Below are 25,234 nucleotides of genomic sequence, written 5' to 3' on the forward strand. Positions count from 1 at the left end.
CCATTTTATAAGATATGTGGATTACTACATGCATCCATCAGTGTTCAGTCAGAGAAGCAGAACCAGTATGAATACTGAGAGATTTTTTTTGCAAAGAATTGGCTTACTCAATTGTGGGGGCCAATTAGGCTAGTTCAAAACCCATAGGGCAGTCTGGCAGGAAGGGCAGGCTAAAAGCTTTACCCAGAGTTTCTCAGGTTCTTCTTCATCAAGGAAGCCTCAATTCTGCTTTTAAGGCCTTGCAACTGATTGAATCGGGCCCACCCAAGTTATGTAGGGTAATCTCTTTTACTTAATTCAACTGAGTTTATAGACTTTAACCACATCTACAAAACACTTTTACAACGTTTGGATTAGTGTTTGATTAAATACTGGGAGACTGTACTCTAGCCAAGTTGACACATAAAAGACCATGGCACTACCCAACTTTATGTTCAAGTTTGTCTGGTGTGGTAATATTAAGACTCTGATGCTCCTCCCATTAAGAGATAGGGTCTATATCTGCCTCTGCTTGATTCTGACAGGCTTGTGACTACTTTGACCAAGAGTATGATGGAAGTGATGCTATGAGACTTCCAAGTCTATGTCATAATCAGCCATAGAGCTTCTCACTTGTTCAATAGAACCCCGCTCTTGAAGCCTGGTGCCACCATGTAACAAGTCCAACCACCTTAGTCCTTCATGCTGAAAAGGCCACATATAGGCATTATGGTCAAATCCAAGCTGAGCTCAACCTTAAGCCATCTCAGCTCAACCTTAAGCCATCTCAGCCCATGCATAAGCCATGTGAGTGAAGAAGCCATCTTGGAAGTGGACCCTCCCTCCAACAAATCATCTTTATTGAGCATCCAGACACAATGTAGCGGAGAAGAGCCACACCCACTGCTCCCCTTCCAAATTCCTGAACCATAGAACCATTAGCATAATAAAATGGTTCTTTAAAACCATTGTTTGGGGGTGGTTTGCCAAAACAGCCATAGATAACAGGAACACCTGGAATGTTTTTCTTTTTATTTTCAAGCATTTTATGTATTTGTTTTGAGTCTCTTATAAACGACATGCTTTTGGATGTTGTTCTTTCTTCCAATCTGAGAATCTCGGAATCAGATTCCTAAAGAGGGACCCAGAACCTTTAACAATGTTTATTTACAGTAGATCTTGAATCAGCAATTTGGGTCGTTCTACCTTTAGACCCACATTTTTCTCTGCTCAACCTTCCTATAGGAACACTAGCACCAGGTTCATTCTGGGTAATTACCCCTGGGCTCTAACACTTCCCATCGGCATCCCCCTCTCCCAAATGTTGGTAGCTCCCTAACTTCCAAGTCATCTACCAGCCCTGTCTCTGCCCAGGGAAACTTTAAAGTTATCTTCAGCACCTTGCAGGCTAACAAGTCATAGTAATGGGCGGAGGAGGTTACCATGGAGACAGGTCCTAGGAACAAGGCTCCGACAGAGGAGGGGCGGGGCGCAGCTTCCGATTGGCTCGGCGGGCGCGTAGCGTTCGCCTCATGCACATGCGCAGTGACGCCCAGGCGAGGTCGCGGCGAAGCCAAGGCGCGGTGGGTTCCGGGCCGGGTTTCTCAGGACCAGTTTGGAACGCGCAGCTCCTGGCCGAGACACGTTGGGCTTTCCGGGGAAGGGAAGTGGCGGAGCCAGAGGCCCCACTGCAGCCGAGGACTGAGCCCGCCACGCAGGCGCCCGAACTCCCGCCGCCATTGTTGTACGGGGCCTCCCGGCCTCTCTGGCTGCATGTCCGCCGGATCCCAACGACAGGTAATGATGTCGCGGGCCCTGAGGGCAAGAGTCCGTGCGGTCAGGGCCGGGCCCCCAGAGGCTCCATGCGGGGGTGCCTTGCTCGAGGCCTGAGGGAAACACAGGATGAATGCTACTGTGGAGGGCCCAATCCCAGCACAGCACGTCGCCGGGTCCCGACTACCGCGCTGCCCGCGACTCTCCAGCCGAAGAGGAGTTAGACCCGCTGAGAAGGGGATGCGACAGTAGGGGAGGCGAAGCCAGTGCTTCTGCTATGCAGGGCCTTGTAAACAGTTGGCTTTGGAGAAAAGACTGGTTGAGGAGGGCTCAGAGCTGGAGCCGGTGGACAGGTGTCACGGGTTCTTCTCCAGGTCAGGCCTGATTGAGGTTTTCTTCAGGGATTCTGGTTTCAAATTTCTTCATAAGGAATTGTCCCCTTTAGGAAGCACTTAAAGGGCTTCGAATCACGCAGCCTCTTCTACTTCTTTCTGGTCCAACCGGCTTGTCTCCCCAGCCCTCAGATAGGAAAGGTAGAATAGGCTGGAGTTAATATGCAAAGCAAGTAAATGGCTCGCCCTCTTCTCCTGAGTATTCCTTTGGGAACCTTGAACACTTTATTCTCCCAGTTCTAAGTAATAGATTCTCTCTGTTGCTGTTGAAAACCAGTCATTACAGCTTGTATAACATCAGTGACTAAAATACTGAAGCTTTTTTTCAGTAAAAGTTTAATTTCTGTTTAAACAAGTTAGAAGTTTGATCTGTTTTGGTTATTATTCAAGTCTTTGCTTCCATCACCTTTTTTGGCAGTCCCAACCCCCTATTCCCACCAGCAGGTCTAAAGATATAAAGGAGGGAGACCAATGTAAAGTTGATGTGTTTATATGTGCACATCAGGTAGTTTATTTTTGTTTGTGTATAACAGAGAACACTAGGAATTCTTGACCTCATGATCTGCTCTTGTGTTTCAGGGTCTCAGAATTTGTAACTAAGGCTGCTAACTCTACCTTGACTCTTTTCTGCCCCTGCCCTAGATACAATGTCTTTGTGGCTCTAACATGAGACTTCAAGCAGTTGCCTCACTACTAGAGAAATAAAAGATATTCATTGCCAGATTGAAGCACCTGTCCGTAACAATGTCAGCCCCAAGCAAAAGGATGACCAGTTCTTCACACTCCCAAATCTTCCGAATGTGGAAGCCAGACAAGACTCAGAGTGGACCCCACAATGTTGAAAAAGAAACCCTTGCTTCAAGACTCTTGCGTGACACTGAGACCTGTCGACAGAATTTTAGGAAGTTTTCATACCCAGACCTGGAAGGTCCTCGAAAAGCATTGAATCAACTCCGAGACCTCTGCCTTAAGTGGCTGAGACCTGAGATTCACTCAAAGGAACAAATCCTGGAGCTCCTGGTGCTGGAGCAATTCCTGACCATCCTACCTGGAGAAGTTAGGACTTGGGTGAAGTCTCAGTACCCAGAGAGCAGTGAGGAAGCAGTGACTCTGGTGGAGGATTTGACTCAGATTCTAGAAGAGGAAGGTAAGAATTATAGAGCAGAGTGGGGAGGAATCTTGAGTGAAGACAACCAGCACATCAGAGAGCAGCCTATTAAAGAAATTGGGAGAACAAAGGTCAAGCGAGTGAGTGAGAATAGGCTTTAATATAGGCTCCATCCTGCATGGTATTCCCCTTCAAATTTCTTTGAACTAGACACGTTACCTAAACCCAGACTTGTGTCATAAAACAATGACCAGACACAACCAGATTACCCCTTTGTGACCCCTCAGGGAGTTTACCTGTAGAGGTTTGAACTGTTCTGCCAATAAATCATTTGCTTTGTGAATTGGATTTTACAGTAACATACTTTCAAATAGGTAGAATAGCGTCCAGAGAATATTTCCTTATTAAGTGGAGAGACAGCTCACAAAATTTATATCACAAGAGGATTTAGAAAATTGTGAATTTGGTACGTATACTTAAGAGTCTTGTTTTTAAAGCCTATGCTGTCTGAGGACAAGTCATTGTCTCTTCCTGCTGATTCTTTAGCAGACTTGTTTTTAAAGCCTATGCTGTCTGAGGACAAGTCATTGTCTCTTCCTGCTGATTCTTTAAAGTAGGGGTGCTGTGTTTGGTTTCCTCTGACTTCTCACTTTAAGAAAGTGTAGATATCTATTTGGTGATGTTTTCCTAGGCTGTTCAAATAGGACTAATCTCCACCTTGGTCTCTTTCTCTTCCCTAGCTGCTCCTCAGAACTCTGCCCTTTCCCAAGAGATCCCAGAGGAAGACCCCAAAGGAAGACATACTTTCCGGGCAGGGTGGCTAAATGACTTGGTAACCAAAGTGAGTTTTAGTCTCTTCTGTGATTTTAAAATGCCTTCATGGTGTGTGAAGACATTTTCTATCCTGTCCCTCTAACTTCTCTGACCCCAGAAGTCCTATCAAGGACCTAAGTGTCAGTTTTTCTCCTTAGGTCACCTTGGCCTGTTAAGGTCAGTGATTGCCCCCTGTAAGAAATGGGATGTATTGCCTTCCTTTGATATGCCTTTCCTCACTTTTTGACTTTAAGGCAGCAATATCACATTGAGGTTAAAGGATTGATCTACACAGCCAGATGGATCTACATGGAGTTCCTAGTTCTGCCATTGAACATGTAATTTGGTGCAAGATACTTAACCACTATTAGCCTGAGTTATTCAACTCTAATATTTAAAAATATTCTTAAATTCTGAGGATTAAATATGAGACTTGTTAGCCTGGATCAATAAGATCACAGTAGGATAAAAAGTAGTTACTAATATTTTTCCTCATTAACAAGTAATTAAAGGCCATGTGGTAATACTATTGCTCATGAGTCTGTTATTTTAAGGAAGAGCAACTCAGGCCACCTTAAAAGTTTGCTATAAAAATATGCATGGTCTTAAACCAGGAACTGGTATAAAGTTATTATTTATAGGTATTATGAACATTGACCTGAAAAAACTAATAAACTCAAGGATAAAACTGTTAAAAACAATAATAAAGTGACTGCTACAGAAAATGGCATACAAAGGTTAATCATTTTTTTACATGTACATAAAAATATAGAAAAATGAAATAAAAAGATTCCATTGACAGTATTGTCCTCTCAGATGTAAAGAGCTAGGACTAAGCATCCTCTAAATAAAAAGATTCCATTGACAGTATTGTCTTCTCAGATTTAAAGAGCTAGGACTAAGCATCCTCTAAATTTTGCAGTATCTTCATGCCCTGTATCATTTTATAGGACATGAAAGAAGTCTCGAATATTGTAAAACTGTCAGTTCTTAAATTATAAGCTTAATGTGTTTCAAAACCCAATATAATTTTTTTAAAGAAACGTTATTTGAAAAACATGTAAGAATAATCAATATTTTTAACAGAACAAAGAACAACAAAGATACAAAATATATTTAAAAGTACAGCAGTTCGACAGTATGGGGAAAAAAAAGGAAGGGCTCTTCATTTTATCATAGAGTACACATAATACCTTTAAATTTCAAATTATGACACGTTGAATTTATTCTTAAGGCAGAGCTTGAAAAGCAAAATCATTCAGCTCTGTGTCATCTATATTCACAATCCTTTCTTCTTTAAGATTGCACCACCAATAAATGTACTAGTGGCAACTGAAAATGATTAATTCTTTATTTTCAGAATGAGGGCCATTCAGGTTTGCTCATCCATACACTGGGTCAAGATTTTGACTAGATAACCATTAGGGTCCTACTAAAACTCAAGATTCTATGATTTTCTCCACCACAAACACACCTGGTATTACCACTATTCCCTTCCTACTGTTTCTTGAACCAAGTTAAGTTATATTTGATGTTTTAGGAATCAATGACATTCAAAGATGTGGCTGTGGATATCACCCAGGAGGACTGGGAGCTAATGCGTCCTGTACAGAAGGAATTGTACAAGACTGTGACATTACAGAACTATTGGAACATGGTTTCTCTAGGTAAGCATCTACACCCTCTCCTCCCAGCAGGCATACCCACCAGAGTATCTTTCCTGTGTTAAAAAGTGGGTTAGACTTCTAAAGTACTTTGCTAAGAATGGGGCCTAGAGATGAGTTTGCGCATCCCGTTTGGGCACAGAAATGGCTATATTCTACTCCTTTTCCCAAATGAAAGGTTTCTAAGTGAAATATTATTGAAAAACTATGATGCACAGCTTCACAGGGCCACTACCTGATGCTGTGCCTTGCCCATTTTCTACTTATCCCATGATCTCTGTGCACATATCTTCCAGGTTGGCAGGAAACTTTTATCCTAGTCTGAAAAGGACAACAACCTGTTCATTAGGTCATGTCCACAAACCATTGTTTTCTTGTAGAAGTCTGTCATAAATAAGTCAGGTAATAAAATTTGAACAAATGTTTATCTCCAGGATAAAACTCATTATATTCCTCCTGAACAGGACTTACAGTGTACAGACCAACTGTGATTCCCATATTGGAAGAACCATGGATGGTGATAAAAGAAATCTTAGAAGGCCCTAGTCCAGGTGAGAGAATAACCAGCAGGTGACTATTTTCACACTTAAGAGCCTATATTATCCTAAGTAAGTGTGCTGAGAGATATTTTTAAATATGGCCAAGTCACTTTCCACAAAGACATCCCAGTCTGTCAAGAACACTGACCTTTTTGGCATCACTTCTTTGCAGAGGAAGAGATTCAGGAAGAGATTTTCTAAACATTGTTTTTATACCTTTCCCATCTCATTTTATACTTCTCCATGACCCTTGAATCCTATCCCTTAGAGCTTTTTGGGGCTTTTACTGTGCCATTGTTCCCTCGATATTTAAGCATGCACGAATGTCTCCTAAAGTCTTAAATTTCAAACCTTCTTAACTTCTTTTTTGAGTTTCTTTTATTCTGTTTACTGACAAAACTCTCTAGCCCCTGCCTCCACTTTCCTAACTCAAATCTTTTGTTAAAAATTTCTAATTTAAAAGAATAACGACAAGAGCAGATCTTTTTAACACATAAAATATATTTTATATAAAGCTAGACAGAAGTGTCCCATATGTATACCACATTCACCCGGCTCCTATATATTCTCAACACACAAGCACTGTTATTTCTAGTTTATCCTTTCATGGGTTTATTTTGTTTCGTTTGCATATAAAGTCAATATGAAAATATTTTTCTCCATTTTCTAATATAAATGGTAGCATACTGTACACACAGTTTTGTACTTGGCTATTATTTCTTAAATGAATATCTTGATAAGGGTTCCAAATGTGTATGTAAAGAGTTTCCTTGTTTTTTTAAATACCTGCATCAAGTTTTATTGCATCTCATTTTACTGAATCTGTTTCCTATTGATGGTCTTTTTGGTTGTTCCCATTCCTTCCTTCCTTCACAACAACTTCATTTTGAAAGATTTCAAACCTGCAGAAAAGTTGCGGGAACAGTATATTGAACACCTATATACTTTTTACCTAAAATCACAAATTATCATCATTTAGCCACTTTTGCCTTATCTCTACATACACATACATATACTTTGTTTTCAAACATTTGAAAGTTAGTTGAAGCTATCATGACCTCATGCCTGAATGTTTCTGCATATATCTTCTAAAACCATGAATGTTCTGCATAAGAGCAACACCATTCTCTCACTTCATATATTTAACATTTATACAATAATGTTATCTAATGTATAGTCAATTACTCAGATTTCTCCAACTGTCCTCAAATATTCTTTATAGATGTTTTTCTCCCCGTTCAGGATCCAGTCAGGAATCACATGTTCCACTTGGTTATCTTGTATGTTACTCCCTTTTAATCAGAACTGTTCCTCAGCCTTTTTTTTTTTTTTTCTTTTCTTTACCCTTTCATGATACTGACATTTTTTGAAAGATCCAGTCCAGGTTTTTTAATTTTAGAATGATCCACAGTTTAGAGTTGCCTGATTGTTTACTCATGATTAGATTCAGATTAAACATTGTCTCATTACTGATCTTCAGTCTGGTTAAGGTGCTATCTATCAGATCTCTCTATTTTAAAGGTGTATTTTTTCAATTAGTAAGTAATCTGTGAATTGATACTTAGAGGCCATATGACTATTCTATTCCCTGAAAACCATTTATTCAAAGTTTTTAGCATCCACTAATGATCCTTGCTTTATTACATTGCCAGTTGCAAAATGTGATTTTCTAATTCAGCCATTTCTTCCAAATGATTAATAGCCCTCTTCTATAAATAATAGCTGTCCCTCCTCTCAACCCATTTTTACGTGGTATATATAGATCACTATGGACTACTAGAATTTTTAAAAATTCAGTGTGTTATTAGTACATTGTTTCCAGCTTTTGGGGTTACTTCATGTTTGTTTTTAATGCTCAGTTGTCCCAAATTTGAGCAATGGGAGACTTTTTTTTAAAAAATTGAGGTATAATTGATAAACATTATATTAGTTTCAGGTATACAGCATCATGATTCGATATGTGTATATGCTGCAAAATTATCACCACAATAAATCTAGTTACCACCTATAACCATACATAGTTACAAGTTTTTTTGTGATGAGAATTTTTAAGATTTACTCTCTTAGCAACTCTTCGATATTCATTATAGTATTATTAAGTATAGTCACTATGCTGTACATTACATCCCCAGGATTTATTTACTTTATAACTGAAAGTTTGTACCTTTTGATCCCCTTCACTCATTTCGCTCACCCCCTGTACCCCCTCCCCTCTGGCAACCACCAGTCTTTCTTCCTATCTATGAGCCCTCTTTTTTGTTTTTTGTTTTTCTTTGTTTGTTTTTAGGTTCCACATATAAGTGAAATCATATATTGTCTTTCTCTGTCAGATTTATTTCACTTAGCATAATGCCCTCAAGGCCCATCCATGTTGTTGTAACTGACAAGGTTCCATTTTTTTTAAATGGCTGAGTAGTATTCCACTGTAGTATATACTACATCTTCTTTATCCATTCATCCATTGATAGACACTTAGGTTGTTTCCATATCTTGGCTATTAATGTTGCAGTAATGTTGCCATGAACATGGGGGTGCATATATCTTTTCAAATTAATGTTTTTGTGTTCTTTGGATAAATACCCAAAGAAGTAGAATTGCTGGATCATACGGTAGTTCTAATTTTAATTTTTTGAGGAACCTGCATACTATTTTTTTATAGTGGGTACACCAATTACATTCTCACCAACAGTCCACTTCCTCACCAATACTTGTTATTTCTTGTCTTTTTGATAATAGACATTCTAACAGGTGTGAAGTGCTATCTCATTGTGGTTTTGATTTTCATTTCCCTGGTGATTAGTGATGTTGACCATCTATCTGTATGTCTTTGAGACAACGTCTATTCAGGTTCTCTGCCCATGTTTTAATCATATTTGGGTTTTTTGTTTTGTTTTTGTTTTTTTTTGCTATTGAATTATGAGTTCTTTATATATTTTGGATATTAATCCCTTATTGGATATATGATTTACAGATGTTTTCTCCCATTTTCTCTAAAAAAGCAGGTTGCTTTATCATTTTGTTGATATCCTTTGCTGTGCATAAACTTTTTAGTTTGATGTAGTTTCACTTGTTTGTTTTTGCTTCTGTTTACTTTGCTTTTGAAGTCAAATTCAAAACATCATTGCCAAGACCAGTGTCAAGTTGCTTACCACCTATGTTTTCTTCAAAGAGTTTTATGGCTTCAGGGCTTACATTCAAGTCTTTAATCCATTTTGAGTTAATTTTTGTGTGAGATAGTAGTCTAGTTTCATTCTTTTGTACATGCCAGTCCAGTTTTCCCTGTACCACTTACTGAAGAGACTGTCCTTTCCCATTGTATCATCTGCTTTTTTTGTCATAGCTTTATTGACTATATATACGTATGAGTTTATTTATGAGCTCTCTATTCTGTTGCATTGATTTATGTGTCTGTTTTTATGCCAGCACCATACGGTTTTGATTACTACAGCTTTGTAATAGAATTTGAAATCAGGACCACAATGCCTCTAGTATTGTTCCTTCTCAAGTTTGCTTTGGCTATTTGGGGTCTTTTGTGGTTCCACACAAATTTTAGGATGGCTTGTTCTATTTCTGTGAAAAAATGCCATTGGAATTTTGATAGGGGTTGCATGGAATCTGTAGATTGCTTTGGATAGTATGGACATTCTAACAGTATTGACTCTTCCAATCCATAAGCATGGAATACCTTTCCATTTATCTATCTTCACTTTCTTTCGGCAGTGTCTTACTGTTTTCAGTGCACAGGTCTTTTACCTCTTTGATTAATTTTAATCCTAGGTATTTTATTCTTTATTATGCCATTGTAAATGGGATTATTTCTTTCTCTTTCTGATAGTTGTTATTATATAGAAACAACAGATTTTTGTACATCAATTTTGTGTCCTGCAACTTTACTGAATTTGTTTATTCTGACAGTTTTTGGTGGAGTCTTTAGGTTTATCTGTATATAAAATCATGTCATCTGCAAATAGTGACAGTTTTATTTCTTCTTTTTCAATTTGGGTGCCTTTTATTTCGTTTTCTTACCTTATTGCTCTGGCTAGGACTTAGAATACTATGTTCAATAAAAGTGGTAGAGTGGGTGGGCATTCTTGTTTTGTTCTTGATCTTAAAGGAAAAGCTGTCAGCTTTTCACCATTGAGTTTATTAGCTGAGTATGATATTAGCTGTGGGCTTGTCATATATTGTCTTTATTAAATTCAGGTATATTCGTTCCCCCTAGACCCACTTTGTTGAGAGCTTTTATCATCAAAGGATATTGAATTTTGTTATGTGCTTTTTCTGCATCTATTTACATGATCATATGATTTTTATTCTTCATTTTGTTAATGTGGTGTATCACATTGATTGATTTGCAGATGTTGAATCAGCCTTGCATCCCTGGACTAAATCCCACTTGATCATGGTGTATAATCCCCTTAATATATTGTTGAACTCAGTTTGCAGATATTTTGTTGAGGATTTTTACATCTATATTCATCACAGATATTGGCCTGTAATTTTCCTTTCCTATGGTGTCCTTGTTAGGTTTTGGCATGAGGGTAATGCTGGCCTTGTAAGATGTGTTTGGAAGTGTTTCCGCCTTTTCAAATTTTTGGAATTCACTAATGAAACCATCTGGTGCTGAACTTCTGTTTGTCGGGAGGTTTTTGATTACTGATTCAATCTCCTTATCTCCTTACTAATAATCAGTCTATTCAGATTTTCTTTTCTTTTTTTTTTTTTTGTCTTATAAGGTTGTATGTTTCTAGGAATTTATCCATTTCTTGTGATTGTCTAATTTCTTGGCATATAATTGCTCATAGTAATCTCTTATGATCCTTTGTGTTTCTGTGGTTTTAGTTGTAATGTCTCTTTCATTTCTGATTATTTGAACCCTCTTTTTTTCTTGGTGAATCTAACTAAAAGTTCATAGGTTCATGTATTTTGTTTATCTTTTCAGAGAATCAGCTCCTAGTTTCACTGACCTTTTTGTTGTCTTTTTAGTCTCTATTTCATTTATTTTCACTCTAATCTGTATTTCCTTCTACTAAATGTTGGGCTTCATTTGTTCTTTTCCTAGTTCTTTGAAGTGTAAAGTTAGGTTGTTTATTTGAGGTTTTTCTTGTTTTTTGAAGTAAGCTCATCTCGCTGTAAACTTCCCTCTTAGAACTGCTTTCGCCCCATCTCATAAATTTTGGTATGTTGCTTCCATTTTTGTTTGTCTCAAGGTGTTTTTTGTTATCTCTTCTGATTCCTTCGTTAACCCACTGGTTGTTCATTAGCATATTATTTAATCCCCACCTAGTTGTGATTTTTCTAGTTTCTTGTAATTGCCTTCTAGTTTTCAACCACTGTGGTCGAAAAACATGCTTGATAATGATTTTCATTTTCTTAAATTTTTTAAGACTTGTTTTGTGGCCTAACATATGATCTATCCTGGAGAATGTTCTGTATGCACTTGAGAAGAATGTGTATTCTGCTGCTTTTGGATGGACTGTTCTAATATATATATATCAGTTATTCATCTGCTCTAATGTGCCATTTAAGGCCAGTGTTTATTTATTGATTTTCTGTTTGGATAATGTATCTATGATGTAAGTGATATTTGACGTCATCTACTATATTCTATTGCTGTTTGTCTCTCTCTTTAGGTCTGTTAATATTTTTGTCACATATTTAAGTGCTATTTGTTGGGTGTATGAATATTTATGGATGTTATATCCTCTTGTTGGATTGCTCCCTTTATCATTACGTAATGCCCTTCTTTGTCGTATTACAGTCTTTTAAAATATATTTTGTCTGATGTAAGTTTAGTTATCTCAGCTTTTTTTTTATTTCCATTTGCATGGAATATCTTTTTCCATCCCTTCACTTTCAGTCTGTATATGCCCTTACATTTGAAGTAAGTCTTGTAGGTCTTGTAGACAGGTCTTGTTTGTCTGATTCTTTTATCTATTAACCACCCTCTATCATTTGATTGGAGAATTAGTTCATTTACATTGAAAGTAATTATTGATTGGTATGTGCTTTTTGCCATTTTGTTAATTGTTTTGTGGATGTTTTATAGTTCTTTTCTATTTTTTCATCTTTTGCTCTCTTTGTGATTTGACAACTTTCATTAGCGTTACGCTTAGATTTCTTTCTCATTATCTTTAGTTTATCTATTAAAGGTTTTGTGGTCACCATGAGGCTTACATATAACAACCTATATTTATAACAGTCTGTTTCATATTGATAACAACTTAAGTTTGAACACATTCTAAAACTACATTTTTACTACCCCCATGTTTGTTTTTGATGTCACATTTACATATTTTTATTTTGTGTATTCTTTAGTTATTGTAGTTATGTTTATTTTTACTTTTTCTTTTAACTTGTATACTAGCTTTATATATGATTAATCCACTACCTTTACCATATATTTACCTTTACCAGTGAGATTTGTACTTTCATATGTATTTCTTGTTATTTTCTTTTCAGCTTAATGAAGTCCCTTTGTTGTAAGTCTGGTATTTCTTGTAAGTCTGGTTTAGTGAAGAAGAGTTTCGTTAGCTTGTCTGGAAAACTCTAACTGTTATTCAATTCTGAATGATTACTTTGCCAGGTATTCTTGGTAGGACGTTTTTCCTTTTAGTACTTTGAATAATCATGTAACTATATCACACCCTTCTGGCCTGCAAACTTTCTGCTGAAAAGTCTATTGATAGTCTTATTGGTGTTCTCTTATAGATAACAAGTTTTTTTTCTCTCACTGCTTTTAAGATTCTCTATCTTTTTAACTTATGACATTTTAATTATAAGGTGTACTGATATGTGGATCTCACTGGGGTCATCTTATTTGTAACTCTCTTGGCTTCCTGGATCTGGATGTCTGTTTTCTTCCCTAGCTTAGGGAAGTTTTAAGCCACTATTTCTTCAAGTAACTTTTCTGCCCCTTTCTCTTCTTCTTCTTCTGGGACCCCTATACTGCAATTGTTATCCTGCTTGATGTTGTCCCATAAGCCTCTTGAGTTATCTTCACTTTTAAAAATTTTTCCTTTTTGCTGGTCTGTTTGGGTGAGTTCCACTGCCTTGTCTTCAAGATCATTGATGCTTTCTTCTGCTTCACTTATCTGCTTTGAACTGCTCTAGTGTGTTTTTTAGTTATTGTATTTTTCAGTTATTGTATATTGCGACTTATGTTTTGTATATTGCGACTTCTGTTTTGTACTTTCTTATATTTTTCTGTCTCTGTTCTCACTATGTTCATTCATTCATTCTCCCAAGTTCATTGAGCATCTTTATGACCAGTACTTTGAACTCTTTATCAGGTAAATTACTTACCTTTATTTCATTAAGTTTTGTTTCTGAGGTTTTTTCATTGTTCTTTCATTTGGAACACATTCCTTTGTTTTCTCACTTTGTGTGACTCTCTGTTTCTATGTATTAGGCAAAACAGCTACCTCTTCTAGTCTTGAAGGAATGGCTTTGTATGGAAGATGAACCTTATTGTCAAGCCTTACCTTAGTTCTCAGTTGTCTCTTGAACCTTTGTGATCATCTAAGCATCTTGATTTCTTTTTAATAGCTCCATTTGTTGAGGGTGTGCCAAGACCTGTCAGTGTTCCAGAGTGAGGGATATTAGTCAGCACCTAGTTTCAGGCAGGTTGGAAGCCAGATCCTCAGGCAGCAGCTTTTAAGTTATACAAATATATACAGTCCTTCAGGACCACAATTGTAAACCCTGCTGGCCTCTAGATCAGGTGATATGGGAGTGTCTCCTATGGAACATTTTCAAAAATCAGAGCTCCAGAGGAGTGCGTGACCTCCTTACTGGGAGGTACCAGTGAGCTGTAGCAAGGCAGAGGAGGGAGAGTGCAAAGATGGCATCACCTGGCCTATGTTCCCTGAGAGCACTTCGTGGCCTCTAGATGTGTGGCATTCTTGAAAGCTATCCTTCAGGCTGAAGCTTTAAGACAAGTAAATAGGGATCTGTCACAGAAAGACTGGGATTGTGTTTCAATTTCCTGTCTGAAGTGTCTTGGGGGTGGTAGCCTGCCAAGAATTCTCTGATTATTACAGTCCTGTGGGACCCAAGAATACAATTCCATGGCTTCCAGAGCCAGGTACTCAAGGGGTATCCCCTGGGTTGCCACTGCAAAAACTGGGGCACCAGATATAAAAGAACCAGGGTACCAGATGTGTGCAAAAGCTCCCTTCCAGAAGATAATGGCACTGTGAAGCATGGCATAAGGAGAATGCAAAAATGTCCACCAGTGCCTCTGTCTCCAAAGAGAATTCCTACAGTCCCCTGACCCTTCAGTAGATGCTTTAAGATTAGCAGATGAATCTCCTTCACATACAGTCTGGGTGCTTTCCAAACTGCTCCCTCTGCCCTGGGCTTTAGGGAGAGTAAGTTTGCACATGAGCTTTTCGAGAGCTGTCTTTCAGTGTGCTACAGCCCCCTGGGCCTTGTGGTTTTCAAAGCCAAGTGTTTTTAGGACTGATCTTAAGATTTAAGGTGCCTGATATGGGGTACAAACTCTTTGCTCCTCAAGGAGAGGCTCCAGATTTGTGAGATCCCTCCCAATTATGGGTCACCATGCCAGGGGTGGGGTTTTTGGCAAGACCGCATCTCAGCCTCTCCTACCCACCTCAGTGTGGCCCTTTTCTTTTTTGATGTAAAGCAGTTGTTTAGCTAGTTTCAGGTCTTTTTCAGAAGGAATTATTGCATATATAGCTGTAGATTTGGTGTCTTTGTGGGTGGAGGTGAGTTCAGGATCTTCCAACATCACCACCATCATGGACTGCCTTAATGGGAGTATTTCAAACTAAGTCCAGTGTCCTTTTGAGATGTCCCCATTAGTCTTTGAGAATTCCCTCGCTTTCTGGCCTACCTTAGGCCTACCTTAGACCTGGAAGTTCTCTAAGGAACCATGGTTCATTTTAATGAGAAATCATATTTAGAAACTAGGATCTGGGCAGTAAGTGTGCTCACTACAATGGATACCATTGCCTCTAGACCTATTCAGTGGATAGAGCTGGGAAATATGTATGTATATGTATATATAGTTTTGGGGGGTTTTTTACTCATAAGTTTTCACTGATAACTCTTAATTTCACTTCATATCTTCCTATATTCCATTTTGTATTTCCTTTCCCATACAATGAGTAACCTGGTTCCCAAAAACATCAGTATATTTACCTATTTGTTGTATAATATAATACACACAAAGATGTTTTCAGAATTATATTAATATCAGTACCAATAATAAACTCTGTAAGTTCAGTTTCTTCACAGACCCTTTTTGTCCTTAGAATGTATTCCATTAAGGGTATACAGAATACTGGATTCAAAAGTTACTTGAATTCTTCCTTCTGGGTATCTGAACATATACCATTTGTTCAATTCTATTTGTGTCAGTTTTAGTGTTTTTTTGGATTTTGATTCTTTTTAATTTTTACATTTTTAAATATATAAAAACACTAACGTGGTTCAGAAATGAAAGCTATGTAGAAAGGTGTACATCTTCATCTATTCTATTCCCATTTACTCCCTATAGTTAACCATATTCATTTGTTTCTGGTTTATCCTTCCTGTGATTCTCTTTGCTGAAATAAGTCATAAATAGTCTTCGATTTCCTTTTGTATACAAAAGATGTATGCCATACTCTTTTGTATTTTGCTTTCCTGTCCTTTTTTAAATTAAAGCACTGACTTTTAGTGTGTCTACCAATATTGATGGCTAGAATTCATCATTAACAATACATTAAACAATAATGGCAGAATATACTATGCTACCTTAGACCAAATTGCTTCACTTTTTTAAAGTTTATCTGATTTAAATTTTAGCCTTTTTTTAACTTCATCTGGCCATTAGGTATTATAAATGTCACACTACTTGAAAAGCTAATTCTTCTCATAATTTATGGCTCTATTTGCCTTGATTGGCAAACATGACGCAAAATGTACCTATAGCACATTCGAAACAATGAGAAAACATACATGGCACAATGAGAAAACATACATGGCATAAGCCTGGACTAGAGTCCGAATAGTCTTCTGAGAGGTATTGCCAGTCTGGAAACACTTTAAGTTGACTTCTCAGCATGAGTCTTTTATTCAGGTAGTATAAATTAGGGTTGTAAATCCACAAGAGGAAGCATTTTATGGTTATGTATTCTGAGGGTAGATTTTTCTCCTACCAAAGAACACCAAGACTGAAAAAGGCAAATTCTTTCTTCCTTCTGTTGAGGTGAGGTTTTTTTGGTTTTATTTGTTTTTCTAGCCTGTCCTTACACAGAGTGTGCAGACTCCTATCAGCCTTCTCTCCTTGGTTGGGCTCCAGGCTTTGTCTTCCGGCCCCTGAGCCCCTGTAACCCTCAAAGTGAAAGCTTAAAGTCCTCAATAGGACTGAGGAGTTATCACAGGCAACCAACTTTAACTTTTGCTGATATCCTGTCTTCTTGTTTTTACTTGATTTTTGGCCTCTGAGGATTTTACTTTCTTACCAGCTCTGTGATGTATAATAAGTTGAACCCTTGGTTAGGATATCTAATCGGTCATATTTCAGGAAACTGATAATTCACAGATAAAGTAGTGTTGGTCTTCAATGGCCATTCCTGTCTCAGAACTTTTATAGTTCTTTATATAGGACCTAGCCATTCCTTCAGGTTCAACTCACATTATACCTCCCTCCACCTGTCAAAGCTTTCCTTGGTTACCTGAGTCAACACCGATCTCTTTTATTAGAACTATTATACCATTGTTTAGCCCTATTGACCAACAGATACTGCTTCTAACCAATCCTTTCTGGTTAGTTATATACACATATTTAAGCCCTGCTTAATCTCAATTTATGAATTCTCAATAAACTGATTGATTTAAGAATGTATGCTTTATAATAGCAATTTCTTCATGGTCATCATTGATATTTGCTACTATAAGCTTAATTATAACCTTTAGTACTTCCTTTTCAGGTACATGGAACAGTCTCTCCTAGACTGATTCTGATTACACAGAAGTTAAACTCAGCTTCTGGTACTATTCATCATTTGTGTATCTGTGTACATGTGTACATGCATATACAAGCACACACACCTACCTACACAGTCCATTAACATTCTCATTTTTTGGGGGGGTAGTAACAAATCTGGTTTGAGAAAGTTGTTTTTCATTTTTTTCTTCTGTAAAAGTAATGTAACTACATTTCTGTATTAAACAGCAGTAAAAGTTACATAGCCAATTTATTGAATATTATAAAATATTTTTTAAAACCTATAATCTCATTGTTAGCATTCTGTAATATTTGTCTAGTTCTAGTGAGTTTTCATGTTAGTTATGATACTGCTTTTTTCATTTAACCTTACTCCCAAGCATTTTCTAGTGTCAACTCTGATTTTTGTTCTTTTAATTTCACACAATTTTATTCAGTTTTCACTTCTCTTAGCTCTGTCACCTGACCTAACCTAGTTTATTTACTCTGTGCCGTGTTGAACAATGAGGAGCCTCTCCTTTCCCATTTAGTCTTGTTTTTCTGCCCTTTTATTCTCCTTTCCCAAGCTTTAAGGACCATGTTATGAGGTTGTCAGTGCCATAATCTTTTTAAGTATTTTTTTCATGTTCATTATTTTCTTTCTGTTTTGGCAGTTTTCTTTCTCCAAATAGAAGAAAACTTTTTATATCCTTTTTATTTCAGAATGGGAAACAAAAGCCCAAGATAGTAATCCAGTTAAAAATGTTTCCAAACTCACAACGGATGGAACCCAGACTGTCAAATTGGAAGAACCATATGACTATGAAGATAAATTAGAGAGGCAGGCAACAGATACCTTCAGGAAAATTCCCACTGATGAAAGCGATTTCAGTTTGAAGACAGTTTTTTCACAAGAAGATGATTGTACAGAAGATTATCTTCATAAATATGATATATATGGAAATAATTTTGGAAAGCATTCAAACCTAATTAAACAGTTTGATACCCAATTAGATAATAAAGCTTCGATATATAATGAAGGTAGGGCAGCCTTCAGTCATGTCTCATATGGTATTGTACATAGGAAAATTCATCCTGGAGAGAAGCCTTATAAATGTAATGTGTGTGGGAAAAAGTTTAGGAAAAACCCATCCCTCATGAAACACCAAAGTACCCATACCAAAGAGAAATCTTATGAATGTGAAGAATGTGGGAAAGAGTTTAGGCATATCTCATCTCTTATTGCACACCAGAGAATGCATACTGGAGAAAAACCATATGAATGCCACCAGTGTGGTAAAGCCTTCAGCCAGCGAGCACACCTTACTATACATCAGAGGATTCATACAGGAGAGAAACCTTATAAGTGTGATGACTGTGGAAAAGACTTTAGTCAGCGTGCACACCTTACTATACATCAAAGGACACATACTGGAGAGAAACCATACAAATGCTTGGAATGTGGTAAAACCTTCAGCCACAGTTCATCACTGATAAATCATCAGAGAGTTCATACTGGAGAAAAACCTTATATATGCAACGAGTGTGGGAAAACTTTCAGTCAGAGTACACACCTTCTTCAACATCAAAAAATACATACTGGAAAGAAACCATATAAATGCAATGAGTGTTGGAAAGTATTTAGTCAGAGTACTTATCTTATTCGACATCAGAGAATTCATTCTGGAGAGAAGTGTTATAAATGTAATGAATGTGGAAAAGCCTTTGCTCATTCCTCAACTCTTATTCAACATCAAACTACTCACACTGGAGAGAAATCCTATATATGTAATATATGTGGGAAAGCCTTCAGCCAGAGTGCAAACCTTACTCAACATCACAGAACACATACTGGAGAGAAACCATATAAATGCAGCGTGTGTGGGAAAGCATTCAGCCAGAGTGTACACCTTACTCAACATCAGAGGATTCATAATGGAGAAAAACCCTTTAAATGCACCATATGTGGGAAAGCATATAGACAGGGTGCAAATCTTACTCAGCATCAAAGGATTCATACTGGAGAGAAACCCTATAAATGTAATGAATGTGGGAAAGCTTTTATTTATTCCTCGTCACTTAATCAACATCAGAGAACGCATACTGGAGAAAGACCCTATAAATGCAATGAATGTGATAAAGATTTTAGCCAGAGAACATGCCTTATACAACACCAGAGAATTCATACAGGAGAGAAGCCCTATGCATGCCGTATATGTGGTAAAACCTTCACCCAGAGTACAAACCTTATCCAGCATCAGCGTGTTCATACAGGTGCCAAACATCGTAATTAATGAATGTGGGAGACTTCATTTAGGTATTACGACTTAATCATTTAAGTTTTATCTTGTACTCTGTGTTAAAACATTATTCAAAGGAAGTGCAATATATGTTTGATATCACTGAACAGAAGTATCAAAATTAGTAATGTGGATATAACCTATTTAAATTTAATATGAAATTTAAGAAAGAAACTTCATTATTAATTCACAACAGTTTAATTCATTCCAGAAAGATTCCTGTGAAAGTAAAAGTACTCAGAAACCTGTAACTCAACAACTCTTAAGTCTATTTCAAGTACTTCTCAATGAGGCCTTATGAATGTAACTTGGGAAAGCTTCCATCAAGTAAGAGATTTCACACTAGAGAATAATAGAAAAGCTGCTTTCAGGCCTTTAGTTCTTCCTAACTTTGAAGCCTTAAATAAGTAAAGGGTTCCTTCCCCTTTTTTACTTCCCTTTTCCTGTTATGCCATAACTGCCATGTGGAGCCAGTAGGTTTGAAAAAAATTATAAGTATCTTAAAGATTTGTGTGGCCACTATTTAATTATATTTTCCTTTAAATACTGAAATTTTAAAAGAAGAGAACTTTAATGAAAGATGATCTATTAGGATAGAAAAACTAATGTTCTGTATTAACTCTTAGACATGTGTACAAATTGAGTTAACAGGCCAAAATTAAACACCCAAGCTTAAATTAATCTTTAAGACAGCCTTAGTTTCACTAGGTTTTGACATTGGTCATCCTGAGGGAAGAAACAAGAATACGGTTCCCAGTTTTTTCACCTGACTCCTAACTTGTGGTTCATAACTTGTGATTCTCCTGTAGCTTTTACTTTAGGAAGTCCATTTCTTCCATTGAAACACATGTTTCTTGAGTGCCTAATGTGCTGAGGGCCCAAACTTACTAATTGGATCCTTTCAGGGCTTCCTATAGTGCTGCAAATTGCAGCTGAATTAAGCAACAGAACATTTTCTAAAGCAATGAAAGATGAAGTAAGGACATGAGCTCAACTAGTATGTCATGGAATGAGCATGAGACCTAAAATGGGTTGCCAAATGTGACCCTGTATCCTAAGACGAGTAACAAAAAGCAGCTATTTAAATAGTGTGAGAAAAATGAAAATAGAGTCCAGTGCAGAAAGTGGGTTAGGGGGGAAAAAACGAAGACATAACTATAGTAAGGAAAGAATAGGTAGGTAACTTATAACGTGAAATGTTACTGGACTTGGTTTACCTAATAGGAGTGACTAATTGAATAAGATGTAATTCAGCCTGTTTCTAAGAAACGAAAAATGAAATGACTGATTTTAAAGGAATAATTGGAATTGTTACTCTTTCATAGATATAAGTAAAATGGAGTTTATTTTTAAAATATCCAAAAAAAGTTTCATTGGAAAAAGCATTGATGCAATAATTGTTAAACGGTAGTAACTGTTGTCCTAAACAACATAAAAGGAAAACTGGTAGAAATGCAAATAGAAATAGGTTAAAAAAATATTTTGCATTTAATATCCACAGCATTCCACTATCAGAATATAAGACCATATTCTGAGAGCTGAGATTTCACCTTGCTCTTATTTCTTCAGTGCCTTGCATATAGTAGGTGGTTAATATATGTTTGTTGCATTAATGGATAGATAAGTTGGGTAATAAGGTAGAATTAAATGATATGGAGTGAAATTGGTAAGAGTTTTTTGTGTATATGGGCAAAGAAATATTTAACAAACATTGGTCATTTGATAAAAACAACTACTTAAAAATGAAGAATCAGAATCCCCAAAACTTAACAATGGGGATATTCCTAAGAAATCGTGGGACATCTTTGCACAAGAAGTTTTCCTGAGCTAGATGAGGAAAAACATAAATTCTGGCGCCATAAATAGAAATTTAAGCATGTAATGACTACGTGGCTTCATTTGGACCTGACTGTTTATACAAACATCCTACAAACAGGTTCCAAAGGAAAGACATCTTCAAGGCTTTCTTATTGAGTGTTTTCTTCAAGAAGCTGTTTTCCCTTGTCCTCACATTCATTAACCTTGATGTCATAGAATTACCCTTCACAAAGTGCAGATTGTCTCCAGGTTGCATAATACTCAAATTATGCTTATGCCATAGTTATCAGGTTAAAAAATAACCACTGTACTTACGATGCAATTTTTATAATGCCACTTCATACCTTACACAACACTTTTCTCCTGGAATGAGTGTGTGGAGTATTATAGTCTATAGCGCCTTTCTTTACATTAATTTGTATTTCCTGCCTTTATGTGTTTTATGTAAATAATGCATTTATAAGGTCTTCCACTGATACACTGAAGTTATTGATACTCTTATAAAATGACAGAATTATAATGGAAAATCCTAGATCTTTGTGTATTTTTCCCACTTTTACAGTTGTCTGGCCTACATGAAATTTATTTTTTAGCAGATAGTCTTATTCTCCACAACTTTTTATTATGTAGATGTTCAGATATACAGAGAAGTTAAATAAAACAAATGATATCTAACAATTCTAACAAACCAGATTTAAAAATTAACATTTTGCCATATTTTTCTGAACTATTGGAAAGTAATTTGCAGACATGACATTTCACCCCTACTTAAGCATGCTGCATCTCATAAAAAAATAAATCTTTTACATAACTACAATACCATTACATACCTCAAAAAATGAACAGTAATTTCCCAATATCTAATGCTTAGCCCATGTTTAAATTTTCCCTGTTAATCCATTCAAGTTTCACACATATATTTGATTACGTCTGTTTCATCTAGAACAATCTTGCAACTTTGATTTTTTTTCCCAGGACCTTTTTTTTTTTAAATGGAGTAGGTCATTTGTATATCTCACATTCTGGATTTAACTGTTTACAATCAGTTTTTTTTTTTATCAAATCAGTTAACAAATCAGTGGTTTGTTTATCTTGTTCCTATAGTTTCTGTAAATTAGCAATTAGAGCCATAGCCTTGATGTGTTCAGGTTAAACATTGTTAACATTAACACATCACTGATGTGTGTCATGTTGCATCACATCAAAAGTCTTATTATCTGGTTGACTTACTATCAGTGATGCAAAATTAAAGTGGTAACCACATATTTTCCCAATGTAAAGGTATGTTTTTCTTGTTGCAGTTCAATATGTGGACTGAGACCTTGGCAGCACATGGATAGCCTAGTTACCAACAAACTTCCATCTGGTTTTGGTATCCATGGATGATGATCTTTGCCTGAATCAATTATTTCTCCAAAATTTGCAAAATGGCAATTTTTGTATTCTGCCATCTTTCTACATTTATTGACTCTGGGCAATAAGAGCTTTCCTTCAATTGGAATGCACTTGAGGCAGAGTCATGCTCAAATCTTTTCCTTTACCAATTCTCAAAGGAGAATTGGTTAAAAAAAAAAAAATCAGTGTTATAAATTATAATCATTGTTTCTGAAGCTCAAATTACCCCAAATTTGGCCAGTTGTAACCCTCCAGGTAACTCTTACATCCTTCAACATTCCCTCTCCAGTCTTTGAGCACTTGACTGCCTTCTGACACAAGATATCTCAGGTTCACCTTGCACTTTCAGTGACCCAGATATAAGACATTTCTCTAGGAACACCTGACTCTCTAATAGACAGCTATTTAGAAACCAAGATCTGGGCATTAGGCATGCTCATTGTTACTGGGGTGTGATTAGCAAGTAGCCTTTGAGCCTTTCCAACCATTCAACTTAGTTTTCATAAAGACAACTCTTGTCTAATATCTAATTATGTGATGAGAGAGAGAATTACATATCAGGACAAACTTTTGGGAGCAAACAACTAAGTCTTGTTAAGCATACAACTAAATTGGAGAGAACAGAAGTGTTACTATATACCACAAAGCAAACTTATTTATAGGAGGTCTTGTGCCAGGCCCATTAGAAAATTTTAGAGGAAGGGAGATTGTCAGTTAGTCTGGCAAGCAGGTTAAGCAGAGAGCAGTTAAGAGCAACTAAAAGTATGACACATGGTATGTTGTTTTTTAACTATTACACGATTACTGTATACACTAATTACACGCCTTTCCCATCACATTGCTTAAGGCAGTTTTCTAATCTAAATTCGAATTCTGAGGATCTGTTTATGCAAATCTAAAAATTTCTTGCTAAAATTTTATTTGGTCTTTAAAACTTCAAGGCTCTTAGATTTTATTCTTTGACTATATCTTCTGGTACCAATTCACTTGCATATGTGCCTGTAAATGTACTCTTAGTCCTCTATTTCTGTTATTCTCCTCATGGCTCTATATTTCACTATAATTAGCCCCTTAGAACACTATAGCCACTAAAAATGGTAAGCATGTGCACTGTAGTATGTATAAATATGTAAGCTTATAAGCAACATGGAGTTCTCTGTATGGGTGGGGAAATTGGTCTCCATGATGCTGAAGTGTCTTGTCCAAGGTCATATACATATGCAATACAGTGACAGAATAAGGGTTGGAACCCATGGTTTCAGCACTTAGTTGAGTTCTTCCTGTAAACTGTTAAATGAAAATTCAGAGCACAAAGGGTATGTACCTAAAATTTTATAAAATTATGCATTTTGATGAGATTAGAGCACTGAAAATTTGTCTCCCATAGTTTCTTAAATTCAAATCTTTAAATGAAAATAGCCCAACAAAGGATAGACTCCCCCTCCAATTTTGGTCTTCCACCTAGATCTTTCTCAGGTTTCAGGACCACATGGTCATTGATCACTTGGAACTATTTCACAGTACCTTAAGTAGTTTAAAACTGAATTGTTTTCACCACAAAACCTCCTCTTTGAATTCACCATAACTTAGGGAGGCAAGAAGCCACTCTCTTCTTCACCAAGTTATTTTAGTTCTATCGGTTTTACCTCCCATTTATTCCAGTTCATTTTTCACTATCCCCACTGCCACTTCCTCATTTCAGGCTTTTAATCAGCTCTTGTTAAGATTATTTTGTAGCCAGGTAAGTGTTCACCCTGCCCCTGGTCTTTACCCTTTAAATATATCCTCCAAATTTTTGCCAAAGTCACCTGAAAACATCTAACTAGAACCACCACATATAGCTGTGCAAATTAAATAGTGCATTTGACCATGTCGTGGTTTGCTGAGAACCATATCTTCTCTTTGTCAACAGGAGTGGATCTCACTCTCAGCTACACATTAGAATGACCTGGGGAGCTTTTAAAATTACCAGCGCCAGGGCACTGCCTCCAGGAATACTGATTTACTTGGGATGGGGCCTGGATATCAGTATTTTTTCAACTCCCCAGGTGATTCTAATGTTCTAAAGTGGAGCAAGGGCAGAAGCAGGGAAACGAAGCAATTACAATGATTTAGAGGAGAAAAACGGTGGTCAAAGTAGAGGTGGTGAGAAGTGCCCCAACAACACTGGATATTTTTTGAAGATAGTCTATAGAACTTACTAAAGATTGGATTGAGATGTGAGACAGGAATTAAGGATGACTTTCCTACTGGAGAATGTGCAGGGAAAGACACGTCATATTTGTTTTCGTATCCAAACCAAGCATAGCGCCTGGCACATAGTAGATCCTCAATAAATGTTTGATTAATGCATCTCTGCAGAAACTTTTGCACAATAATCAAGATTGTACTCTCAGAAAACAAGTTCTGCATGTCCAGAATTGTGAAGAGTCTGGGATTTTACCCGACTTACAAGATGATAAACTAACCTGTTATTTCATGGATGCTGACAGAAGCCATGAGGCTCCTGGGTCAGAG

General features: G+C 36.9%; 1 protein-coding gene across 2 annotated transcripts; it reads left to right on the forward strand.

Moving 5' to 3' along the window:
* Window positions 1-1,517: 1,517 nt before the first annotated feature.
* ZNF287 (zinc finger protein 287) lies at window positions 1,518-21,849 on the forward strand. 2 transcript variants are annotated; one of them, XM_011358993.2, is made up of 6 exons: window positions 1,637-1,776; window positions 2,787-3,291; window positions 3,993-4,093; window positions 5,606-5,732; window positions 6,194-6,280; window positions 17,928-21,849. In XM_011358993.2, exons 2-6 carry the CDS (start codon window positions 2,889-2,891, stop codon window positions 19,496-19,498), a joined length of 2,289 nt encoding a protein of 762 aa, XP_011357295.1. In that variant the 5' UTR covers window positions 1,637-1,776; window positions 2,787-2,888; the 3' UTR covers window positions 19,499-21,849. The 2 variants fall into 2 exon arrangements, with proteins under 2 accessions (XP_023385738.1, XP_011357295.1); XM_023529970.1 differs by lacking the exon at window positions 2,787-3,291 and having other exon boundaries at window positions 1,518-1,776.
* The last annotated feature ends 3,385 nt before the right edge of the window (window positions 21,850-25,234 follow it).

Source organism: Pteropus vampyrus, unplaced genomic scaffold, assembly GCF_000151845.1.
Source record: "Pteropus vampyrus isolate Shadow unplaced genomic scaffold, Pvam_2.0 Scaffold44, whole genome shotgun sequence".
NCBI classification, from domain to species: domain Eukaryota; kingdom Metazoa; phylum Chordata; class Mammalia; order Chiroptera; family Pteropodidae; genus Pteropus; species Pteropus vampyrus.